The sequence below is a fragment of the Sminthopsis crassicaudata genome, chromosome 5 (genome assembly GCF_048593235.1).
Source record: "Sminthopsis crassicaudata isolate SCR6 chromosome 5, ASM4859323v1, whole genome shotgun sequence".
NCBI classification, from domain to species: domain Eukaryota; kingdom Metazoa; phylum Chordata; class Mammalia; order Dasyuromorphia; family Dasyuridae; genus Sminthopsis; species Sminthopsis crassicaudata.
Window position 1 is genome coordinate 13,737,889 of NC_133621.1, and position 12,798 is coordinate 13,750,686.

Sequence of the window (12,798 nt, forward strand, 5' to 3'; positions counted from 1 at the left end):
ATATAGTCTAATAATGTGGTAATGGGTCAAGGTAAAAACTGAGGGCCAACATCCTGACCCCATACCATCAATATAGTCTAATATCGTGGCCATGGGGTCAAGGTAAAAGCTTAGAGACAACATCCTGACCCCATACAGTCAATATAGTCTAATATTGTGGCCATGGGGTCAAGGTAAAAGCTGACAGCCAACAGCCCTTGACCACTAACAACAATGAATCCACACCAACTGGATCATTCCCTCCCCCACCATAACTGAGAGTTGTATGTAATTACTTACAGGTGCTGAGTCAGTTAAGGTGACTACCTCTTTTTCAAGAACATCGACTGGTCGAAAGGGATTAATGGAACCTAAACCTTAATGGAAATGTTATTGAGCTTATTATTTAGTTAGAAAATAGGGTGAGTAGCATCAAATTACTTATTGAGGGTTACTTCCCCAATTGAAGTGACCCCAAGCAAAATGGGACTGGATCTGTGATTTTTACTGATTCATAGGGAACTCTTAGTGAGAAAATTCCTTCCTCCCAATGCACATCAATAATTGCTCTACAGTAATTTTGGAAGATTACCTAGGGCAATGGGAGGTAAAGGGAGTAGCCTAAAACACAATGTGTTAAAGGTGGGACTCAAACCCATAGTTTTCTGACTTTTGAGGCTGGCTTTTTATCTACTATGCCATGCTGTCTCACAAATGTGCCATCTGATAAAATTAAAAATAAAATAAAACCATTCCTCACTATAAGGAAGGCAAAATAAAGATCAGTTCTAATTCCTGCCACCCAAGAGAAAATCTACCTCAAAAATAAAAACCCATTCTTTACCTCCTCCTAACCCACCTAAAACTATTACCTCTCTCCCTCCTTAATATCAGTGTGATGGAGAAATGGGAGGAGGGCTATGAACAAAGAGTGGATGAGACTAGCGCTGCCAAAAGTAATTTTTCCTTATTGCTCACATTAAAGATAATCCATACCTGTGAAGTCACGTGTGTAGCTTGTTATCCAATGCGACTGCTCCAGAACTCTTTGTCTGCCGGCTTTTAGAAGTAATAAAGGATCCATTGTAACTAAGGTATTGTTTGGTGTCAAAAGTTTTGAAGGTTTAGGGTGATATATCTGGGTATTCTTGTGAATATTTTTAGGAATCTAGAATATAAACACAATGATTGTGATGATTAATAAAGAGCGTGGGAACTTGTGTTGTTATCAGTCCTCTTTTTGGTTCACGGTTTTAATATATTTAGGAATCTAGAATATAAACACAATGATTGTGATGATTAATAAAGAGCGTGGGAACTTATCCTGTGTTATCAGTCCTCTTTTTGGTTCATGGTTCATAATCTTTGCACCTCCACAGAGGCCTCCTCAAATGTGCCTTTGTGTTAGGAAGGTGATCACAGGGATTCCCAAAGGTCAATGCTAAAAAAGCAGACAACCTCTGGTAGGTTCTCCCATGCTGGAAAAGCTTTCAAGGAGAATCTTGGCAAGAGGCTGAAACTGTTCTGAGACTCTAGCTAGGAGCAGCCTAATTCAGGTTAAAGAGATTCACTTACCAGCAGGCCAGCCACTGGGGGGGAATTCTCTGATCTTGCCAATTAATGGGACAATGAGGTATACAAAGTAGCCCTCAATCCTAGGTAACCCCTTTTTCTGTTCCAGTGATTATGACGAGAGATGCCGAAAATGGACTGAGGGGGCTAAGAATAACAGTTTAGTTTAATTTGATGGGTTGATCATCTGTTAGATTTTTATTTAATGATCAAAGAATGAAGATATGGAGTTGTATCTATGACCCATGATGCAGAGCCCACGATCTGGTGTTATACAAACTGGGTGCTGTGTTTATCAAGTCATCCGAAGCTTATAAAGTTGCTAAGACATAAGCAGCTATATAATACAATGGATAGAGCACTGGTTCTAGTCAGGAGGATCTGAATTCAAATCCTGCCTCAGACATTTAACTATGTGATTCTGGACAAATCACTTTATCTGACTGTTTCAAAACAAACAGACAAAAACAAAATAAAGAAGTCTATTTAGTTTAAAACCCTCATTTTATAGATAAGTAAACTAAGACCCTAGAGGAAAAAAAAAACCAAAAACAAACAAAAATGAAAAAAAAAATCTATTTACCTCATTTTACAGATAAGAAAACTAAGATCTAGAAAAAAAAAATCAGATAATTTCTCTAAAAATTATACAAATTAACCAGCAGAGGCAGGATTTTCTGAATCCAGGTTTTTATTTTTTTCACTGAACAGTCATCTTGGGTCTAAAAACTGACTTTATAGATAGAAGATGTGGGAAGGAAGATTCTACAATTTGATTATGTGACCATTCCCACCAAGTAACATCTGGAGTAGTGACCTGCTCAGCTCTCCAAATTTCCCTACACCCAGGCTGAGCCACTCCTTGAGGAGACCTGTGATCCCTATTCTCCCTGTGGACTGACTTGGTCACAGATCAAGGAGTTTAGGCCAACACTACATGGTTACACCTAAATTTTCTCAGAGTCTGAGGAATAATCCTGTTGAACAGAAAAATAATTTCCCCTTCTTCCCACTCTAGCTCTTGTACCCACATTTATACATTTTTATTTATATAGACCAGCACTCACAATAATGACCCTTTTAGAAATTTACTTTGTGTTAAAAAGAAATAATAGTGGTATCACAGATACTTATATACTGAGACAAATTTTTGTCCTTCATTCTTGAAGAAAATCAACAACATCACAGGTGAGATCTTTATTTGCTCATGAATTGTATTTAATCTGGGCTGAACTACAAAAAGTCATCAGCCCCACTTACTCTCCTCCAGAGTCATCCAAATCCAGAGGTAAGACAAAAGTTCAAGATGACAGGTGATGTCTCAGAATGCAGTGGGTGACCTAGATCTTTGGAAATGAAGGTTTTCTCCAGGCTCAGTTTGTCTGAGGCAACACCTATTCAGTGAGTCAGGGCTGGGTGTTGTTGCTTGTGCTTTGTTCTTCATATCAGGGAGGTGACTCCAGGAAAAGCAAATTAATTGGATTAAAGTGAAGGGGGGGGGGGGTCTGTGTAAGGTCACCAGCTTCACTTTCCCTCTAGAATCACAGGGACCAATGGCCAGATAGAGATCCAGATGATTGGGAGTGGTCCTGGGTGTCATGGGAAACCTTGGCCTTTTTAAGTAAGGCAAAATCCAAAGATTAAGGCTGAATTAGAAATGAGGCAGAGAATAGTCCCTTTTATCTAATAAAAAAAAAAAATGGGGCAGGGAAAGACCCTTGGGGTTTTTTACAGGCTAAAACAGAAATATTGTTATTTACTCTGAGGCAATCAGGGCCCAGGGACCATGTAAAGCTTGTCCTGTTGTCCAATCTATGAGAGCCAGAGTGATTTGAGTTTAAGGCTCAGTCCTTAAGAAAGAAATCTAGCTAATAAAACCTAGGGCATTTTGTGAGGTTTTCAAGTGATTAAAATTTACATTCCTTTTGGCAAAATACCCTCAGGTAATTGAGACCAAAGATGGCCCAACTTCTCATTGCAAAATTATCTGTGTGGGAGAGGAAGACCTATGACCATAACAGAAAACTGCTATTTACACTGGTTCTAAGTCAACAAAACCTAAATAAGGAGCCACAGAGACTTGATTTAGAAGTTATTATTGACCATTCAGAGACAGCCAGAATGATTTAAGTTTAGTTTAAAGATTAGTCAAATAGCTCCATTTAAAACACCATTGGGCTTTTTAAAAGCCTGTTGTTTCAGAGCTATATTTCAAGAAATCATAAATGAAAATTGAGGACCAAAAGGGAATTATCCTTACTTTCTGAAAAAGAAAAAATAGTAAAAATAAATAGAACAAAAAATTTTAAATAAAAAAAATCTAGGTCCTAAAACCCCCAAATGTCTTCCCATCAATGGGATGGGGGGAATAGATGGGAAATAAGCATATAATGGTAAGAAAATGTAAGGAAAGATTATGAGAAGGCAACCCAATATATTCAGGTAAATACTTATCTCTTAGTACTCACCCTCATCTCTAGGTGGATAAAACCTTTATTTTTCTAAACTATGCTTGGGTCATACTGCACCTGGAATTGGAGGCTGATATCATTATCTCTCAAGTGAAACATGAAATGGGTTTCCATTATTGGAAGCACAATCATGTTTAAATTGGAAAAATTCCTATATAAAATTTCATACAATTATTTTACAGGCAAGTGGTCAGAGGTGCATTTGAGGAGGAGGGGAATATAATATTAAAGGGACCTCCAATGCCCTTCTGATCCTACTAGTCTGAATGACCTTGAAAGTGAATCTGGACCTTTTGTATCAGAAGAGTCTCCAACGCAAGAATTATGAATGGCGACACAAATGGAATGTTGGAAGTATTCTTAGTCTGTATCTCATATAACACTTGGCTGTAAAATAATGCAATTTGACCAGAGCAGTAGGAATATTACCTTCCTGTTTTCCTGGAGGAATGATAATGTTCCTTACACCTGCATTTGAGTAAAGAAAATTCTTAAATGAAAAAGAAAGCTTTAAAGAGCTTTGGAAATATTTGGTGGCTTTATAGCTTTCTGTTTCCCTTGGCCTCAGTGCCCCTTTTTTAAGTTAGAAAAGGGGTCACAGTAACTCAAATACTCCTCAAAGAGTGTCAGGCACAGTTTATACTCTGTTACTTTAACATAAAAGGCAAATATACAGAAAACTGGAAACTCATCATTTAAAAAGAAAATAAAAACACGGCTATGTGGATGTAATGGATATTATCTAGGAATCTCTTTCTCTACCCTTCCTCTTCCATCAGTCTAAAAAAATTAACATTTGGTTGGCAGACTCCCACTGTGACTGGCACATAGTAGGTGCTCCACAAATGTTTATTGTTTAGGATTAGATTTAGTAATCAATTCTTCAATGTCATAAAATCCCATTTCTTAGTACCAATGTGAGATACTAAGAATTTTAGTTTAGTTTAATAAATATGTGTGTATATAATATTTAGCTTAATTTAGTACCAAAAATAAGGATTTTTATATAGTTATGAATCATGAAATATTAAAATCTCAAAGATATCAATCCTATAAGAGCAGCAGAAAGACACACAGTAGATACCAGTAGGCGGAAATATATCTCCAAGGAAGACTTCCCCCAAAGAAGTGGCCTAAAAGGCATCCTCATGGCAGTCCAAGCAGGTGTTCAGGATCAGGGGTCATAGGTGGATGAAGGAATGGAAGGATAGATGACCCAAATCATGTGTCAAGATCCACAAGATAATTAAAGTCAAAAAAAGGAAGGCCTCCAATTTGGAGGACAGATCCTCAGGGGAATTCTTAGGACTCAAACATGTAACGATAGCTTGGTAGAATTATGGGAAATGAGCAAAACTCATTTGAAGTCTATCAAGAGACCCCAAAAAGCCGTTTCTTTGGAGGAATTCTCTGGCATTGTAAAACTCGAGTTCAGTGTGGTCCATCAGAGTCAGTAAGCTTATTTTCCGGGTGAGATTAGGAATGCCAGGGCCCCAGAAGCCTTCAGCTAAGAGACTTAGCACCAAGTGAATTGTCTGGCTTCTCCTGAAGTGTTTCCAATAACCATAATCTGATTGATGAGAATTACCAAATTAGTCAGTCGTAGGTATCTGAACTTTTGTAAATCTGTGTAGCTTTAAGTTATAGAGTAAAAAACCCTAGCTTGCTTCTCTCATCACTGAGACTAGCAAAAACTTTTCAAGGTCATCGTATGAGGCTCAGTAAAGTTTGGGTTTTCAATATTCTCAGTGTTTGCCTAGTCTGCAGTGGAAGTGGCCAAAACATTCACATATTCAAATTGTGTAGCTCAAAAATCCCATTCAGGCACATTTAGTTCCAACATTTACCCTTACAAAACCTTGTGTTCCAATTTTTTTCCCCTCCCTCCCCTCATGCTTTCCCCTAGGGGGCAAGTAATCCCATATAAGTTAAACAGGTGCAATTCTACCATCTGTATTTCCACATTTATCGGGCTGCCCAAGAAAAATCAGATCAAAAAAAAGAAAAAAAAATGAGAGAAAATGGTGCAAGAAAACAAAACAACAACAAAAATGCTATGTTGTAATGCACACTCAATCCCCATAGTCTCCCCATCACAAGATCATTGAACTGGCCTGAATCACCTCAATATTGAAAACAGCCACATCCATCAGAATTGATCATTGTGTAATCTCGCTGTTGTCGTATACAATGAGGTGAACCACAGTTTTAACAAGCTTTGTCTCAGAACACGTCTTTAGGAGATTCCCCCAGCATCCCTCATTTATCTTTCACTCCTCTTCTCTCCTGGCTGGCTACCTCCTCCCCCATAACCTTCTTGACAATACATCTTTTATTCTCCCTTCCATTCATCATAGAATTATTAACCATGACTAAATTATTCCTGCCATTGTTCCTGAATAGGGTGAGTCACCATTCCTGGACTATGGCTCTCCTCACTACCTCTGTAGCTTTCTGACCAAAGTCCCCATTTCTGACCATTATGCCCTATGTCTGATGTTTCTCCTAGTTGACTGTAAGCCTCTTGAGGGTAGAGACTGGTTTTGCTTTTGGATCCTTAGTTCTTTGTACAATCCTTGGCATAGAAAGTACTCAATAAATGCTTTTTTTGTATATTCATTCTCTTAGGAACTTTATATTTTTTGGGGCTGTACAACAATATGTGTGTATATATACCTCCCTCCCCCAGGCTGAGGTTAAGTGACTTGCCCAGGGTCACACAGCTAGGAAGTATCTGAGAACAAATTTGAACTTGGGTCCTCCTGAATTCAAGGCTGGTGCTCTATCCATTGCACCACCTAGCTGCCCCCAACAATATGTATATTTATACTTGACTCAAGTTGATGGACCAGTGTCAATGTCATGGTAGAAAGGACCAATTCGGAGCCTGATGTTGTCTTGAGGACCACTGTAGTGATCATGGCACCATAATTCAGCTTTCTGTCAGTAACTTGGGAGATACCTGTCCTTGTATCCCAACCAGTGCAAAACTTGCTGACTGGGAAGAGGCAGCTAACTGGCCCCTGGGATTATCACACCAGAATTCTCCAGATGAGGATAACAGAGAGACCTTCAACCCAGATGCAAGAAAAACAACAGTTCACACAATAGCAGGGAATGTTTTTCATCTTTTTCTTGCCTCTGTCTCTCTGCCAATCCAGCTACTTAGGTATTCATCTAGAAAATCACCATGCCTTCTATTTATCAGACTTTTTATGTTTGCCCATTCATCTAACCATTCATTTGTCTATTATTTATCTATTTACCTACCTAAAAAAGAAATCTAAAATGTAAAATCTGAAAGATAAAAAAAAATGTATTTATCTATCTGAAATATAAAAACTACATGAAAGATAAATGTAAAATATGAAATACTAATGCAATTGATGTGTAATTAGTAGATTAATAAGAACATAAGTGTTATATATGCCTGTAGAATATGAATGTCTATAAAAGTCATCTCCTGCATTGCCTCCTGATGACAGAGGAGAGCTGGGGCTCTCGGGCACTCTGCCAATGAACTAGCACCGGCAGGTCACCTACACCACTGCAAGGGCCTGGGGGTTGGCCCTGATGACAGACTGTAGCTGTTTTTTAAGGACCAGCCAAGCCAAGTAAGCTAAGGCCCCGGACAATGGTTTGCTTGCAGGATTATTACTTATTCACTCTTTAATCTTAACCATTGATTTATTATTCTGTCTTAAGTTTCTTAAGACGTATAAGTTAGATTCATATTGTGATACTCAGCACAAGTAATTAAAATCGGGAAGAACATGTGCAGTGGGTCAAAGGTTCATTTCCCAAGGGTGGTTACCCATGGAGTAGCCCAACATCCATCCCTGGGCAAATGAGTAAAGTTTAACTCCTCCCACCTTCCCCCTTCTGCCCAGGCCATGAGAAGGTGGCTCTGCAGGTTGTCCCTGTGCTTGAAGGGTTAGCCTCTTTTCCTGTTATGCTTTTCTTACTAATTTTTCTATTAAATACTCCCAAGAAAGATAGCTTCTGAATCCTTGTCATTTTTGGCAGCATCCTCATAAAGAAAGGGATATTGGGTAAGCTTTAGAAAGAGGTGGGGAAGAGTCAGGACATCATGGAAAAATGATTCATGTTGGCTTGGGAAAGCTGTCTTGTAAACAGTGGGTGTTTAATAGTTGTTTGACTTGGTAGAATTTGAATTGGGATAGTGAGAATATATATATATATATATATATATATACATATATATATATATATATATACACACACTTAATAAATGCTTTAATATATTATATATATTAAGTGTAATTATATATAAACACAGTAGTCTCTGCCCTTAAGAAACATATATTTGAATGGGAAATGATGCATGAAGGGGGCCTGCCGTCCTAGTGAAGGATGCAGATATTAAATGTCCTGGATCCAGATGAGACATAGGAGGCTGAAGGAGAGTGACAGGCTGGGGAAGTTAAGCTTTGGCTATTAAACAACTTTTCTGGGCTGCCTCAATGACCCAGAGACTGGGCCACCCTGTCTCTCCATCCAATTTACCAAGGCTCCACGGTGGGGGCGGTGAGGCTGGCTTGCACCTGGGAAGGTGGAAGCAGAAGTCCAAGGGCCTTTGGCCAAGAAGTGATCCAGAGCAAATAAACAAAGTCCATTGATGACAAGGGCAGAAGAAAGAAAAGCGAAATGCAGGCAGTGGGAGATGCCGGCTCCAGCTGAGGATCACAGTGCATGATGGGTTGGCCCCTGAGTCAGCAGGGTGGGGGCTGAAAGGAAACAGTATCGAGGAACAGGAGCTATAATATAGCTCATTATTTCTAATGTATCACATCGCCCTCAGTGAAGATTTTACAGTGGATGCTCTGGACCAGGACTAAAAATCTAGCCTCAGACACCTCCTAGCTATGTGATCCTGGGCAAGTCATTTCAGCTCTCTCTGCCTCAGTTCCCTCATCTGTAAAATGGAGCTAATTATAGCACCTACCTCCCAATAATGGTTGGCAGGATCAAATTTGTCATGAGTTTAGCACAGGGACTAGCATAAAGTAGGAGCTCTGGAAATAGCATTTGTTATATTATTATTAATCACAATAACAATGATTATTCTTGAGATTAGATTTGACCCTTCAAAGGATAGTTTGGATTTTGTTTGGCCAGAAGGATATGCCGAGCACGGCAACAGCATAAACCACATGATAAAGGTTCGACAGGACGAGGTATGAGAGGGGACAGGGAGCACATCAGTTTGGCAAGAGCAGAGCCTCCCGAGGGAGTGCTGGGAAATTGAAGATGAAGCCTGGATGGGGAACAGGGACAAGCCTGAGTCTCAAAGGAGCCCAGATTTAGATCTTAGAGGCCATAGAAGTCCACCCGATGAGGAAACTGGGGTCCACAGAGGTCAAAAGGCTTGCCCAGGGTCACAAAGCCAGGTTTTTCTGACTCCAAGTAAAGCTCTTTATCTACCAATCCCTATTGCCTCTTGGGATTCTGGAGGCTTGATCTTTTAAGTACCAGGGAATTATTAAAAATTTCTGAACAAGCATGAGGACATGATTGATTGAGTGATAGAGGTGATTAAAATAGCATTGTAGAATGTTTTGGAGAATATGAAGGATATCCATAGAGGGAAATACAATTAAAAGGAACCTTTCCCCGAGCTCTGGCTCTTAATAGTATTTTTAAAAGTACATATAAAGACAGTCTTCATATACGTATAGAATGTTTAAACATGCACAGGCATATATTGGATCACTTGCCCTCTAGGGGAGGGAGTGAGGAAAGGAGGGAGAAAAACAAATTGGAACGCAAGGTTTTGCCAGGGTGAATGTTGAAAACTATGCATATGTTTTGAAAATAAAAAACTTTAATAAAAAACAATTTTCATATATTGGATTACTTGCTGTCTAGGGAAAAGAGGAGAGATCAGGGAGGAAGAAAAATTTGGAACATGAGGTTTTGTAAGTTGAAAACTATCTTTGTATATATTTTGAAATAAAAACCTATTGTTATAAAAAATAAAGATAGTTTTTACCATTTATTTTTGTGGGATTTTGAGTTCCAAATTTTTTTCTCTTCCTCTTTCCCTCCCTCTTTCCCAAGACAGCAAGCAATCTGGTATAGGTTATACATGTTCAATCATTTTAAATATATTTCTATGAGTTACATGTTGAGAAAGAAAAATCAAAACAAAAGGAAAACTATCAGTAAGGGGGGAAAGGGAAAAATAGTATCTTTGATCTGCATTCAATCTCCATAGTATTCTCTCTGGATGCACATGGTATTTTCCATCCCACAATTGGAATTGTCTTAGATCACTAGATCACTGCATTACTGCAAAGAGCTAAATCTATCACAGCTGATCACCACACAATCTTGCTGTTACCATGTCTGAGTTCTGTCTCAAAGGAGAGCCTTTGCCTCAAACCAAGCTTGGTACCCCAAATCCCCTTTCATATTCTATGTGTTGTCTTCCCTATTAAGCTCACTGAGGGCAGGAATCATGTTATTTTCTTGTACTTCCCATACAGTGCCTGGCAAACAATACGTCCTTAATATATACTTTTTTCATTTATTGTTTCACTCACTCTCTCATGCCTTGCATAGATACTTTTTTCATTTATTGTTTCACTCACTCTCTCATGCCTTGCATAGATACTTTTTTCATTTATTGTTTCACTCACTCTCTCATGCCTTGCATAGATACTTTTTTCATTTATTGTTTCACTCACTCTCTCATGCCTTGCATAGATACTTTTTTCATTTATTGTTTCACTCACTCTCTCATGCCTTGCATAGATACTTTTTTCATTTATTGTTTCACTCACTCTCTCATGCCTTGCATAGATACTTTTTTCATTTATTGTTTCACTCACTCTCTCATGCCTTGCATAGATACTTTTTTCATTTATTGTTTCACTCACTCTCTCATGCCTTGCATAGATACTTTTTTCATTTATTGTTTCACTCATTCATTTACTCGTTAACAGATACTTTTTTCATTTATTGTTTCACTCACTCTCTCATGCCTTGCATAGATCCTTTTTTCATTTATTGTTTCACTCATTCATTTACTCGTTAATAGATCCTTTTTTCATTTATTGTTTCACTCATTCATTTACTCGTTAATAGATACTTTTTTCATTTATTGTTTCACTCATTCATTTACTCGTTAATAGATACTTTTTTCATTTATTGTTTCACTCATTCATTTACTCGTTAATAGATACTTTTTTCATTTATTGTTTCACTCATTCATTTACTCGTTAATAGATACTTTTTTCATTTATTGTTTCACTCATTCATTTACTCGTTAATAGATACTTTTTTCATTTATTGTTTCACTCATTCACTTGTTAATAGATACTTTTTTCATTTATTGTTTCACTCATTCATTTACTCGTTAATAGATACTTTTTTCATTTATTGTTTCACTCATTCACTTGTTAATAGATACTTTTTTCATTTATTGTTTCACTCATTCATTCACTCCTTTAACAACTAGAGGAAATGAAATGGAAATTGGGTTAAACACAGGGAGAATGACAGTGAAACAGGTCCTAAATAAATTCTCATTACTTCTAGAAGGACTGATGAATGATCTTGCTTGGAGCTATGGAAGAGGTAAAGGAATCTAGATTGTTTTGGTTTTTGTTGCTATATCCCCAGCACTTCTCATAATGCTTGGCTCATGACAACCACTTAATAATGTTCTTTCTTTCACTCATGATAATAACTAAGTTACAGGATATTAAGATTTATATTATATTTATTATTAATATTAATATTAGGTAATATATTACCACCCCAAAATAAATAAATAATAACAAAAAAAAACTCAAAGATGTATATTATCTAATGACACTAATTAAGAAGATAAAATAAACAATACTTAATCACAATATTTACATGGTGCAATTAAGTTCTGGTATTCTCTCTTCCTCCTTCCCATAAACCCAGACATCTGCATTTTCCTCCAGGAGTTCCCCTTTTTTCCATCTTGCCTCTTCTCTCTAAGGGGGATCCCCCTAATCCAAGGCCATTCTACTGCCCTTTCAGACTATATGGTAGCTCTCCTTTCCCTATCTCCAATGGGTGGAAAGAATTGGATCATGTGGCCTCTGAGAGGATCATATTCTAATTCTGAGCTTTTACAACCACGACAGTAACTACTTCCCCTTCTCATTTAGCTGAACAGCTCTCCATTACTTCTGGTCTCATTTGTGAATTACAAAGTTGAGTGGAAGGTAGTTTCATGTTGTTCATCTTGACCGTGGGTGCCCTGGGTGCCCCCAAATTGCTAATTACAGCTTTGCTTCTTCAACCCTGAAGGCTCAGAAATCAGGAAATGGGAGCTGGCTATATTTAACTGGGAGAGGATTCTGGGGCTGAGCCAGTGCACTCATGAGGGACAAAGGTCAGAACACAGGTCTCTGGTTTCTGGAGTAGATTGAGCTTCGCTAATGGCCACAGGGCGACCACGTACAAGGGGAGTATTTTAAAGATGAAAATCATAGGAGACAAATATAAACATGTGAGACTCTTCCTAGGAAATTTGTTTGGGTTCTCAGTGCTCTGTCCTAGGTTCCCAGAAATAACATCAATGTTCTTTCCAGTGAGTTGAGTAATCAAACCTCCTCCCCAGTGGAAAGGAGCATGGTACACTGGAAAATGGGCTTGATCTCAAAAGCAGAGGAAATGGGCTAAAATCCTGGGTCTGCTGTTTAATAGTTGTGTGGCCTTGGACGATTCAACCTGCTGTGCCTCAATTTCCTGATTTCTAAAACAAGAGGGTTGG

At 38.2% G+C, this 12,798-nt stretch overlaps 1 protein-coding gene across 1 annotated transcript in view; it reads right to left on the minus strand.

Annotated features, from left to right (window-relative positions):
* SPMIP4 (sperm microtubule inner protein 4) overlaps positions 1-12,798 on the minus strand; it is a 50,193-nt gene that overhangs the window by 4,575 nt on the left and 32,820 nt on the right. Inside the window, exons 8-9 of the mRNA XM_074267206.1 lie at positions 976-1,147; positions 280-356 (exon numbers count right to left, since the gene is read on the minus strand). Of these exons, the coding sequence (XP_074123307.1) occupies positions 280-356; positions 976-1,147 (249 nt within the window). The remainder of the gene's footprint in view (positions 1-279; positions 357-975; positions 1,148-12,798) is intronic.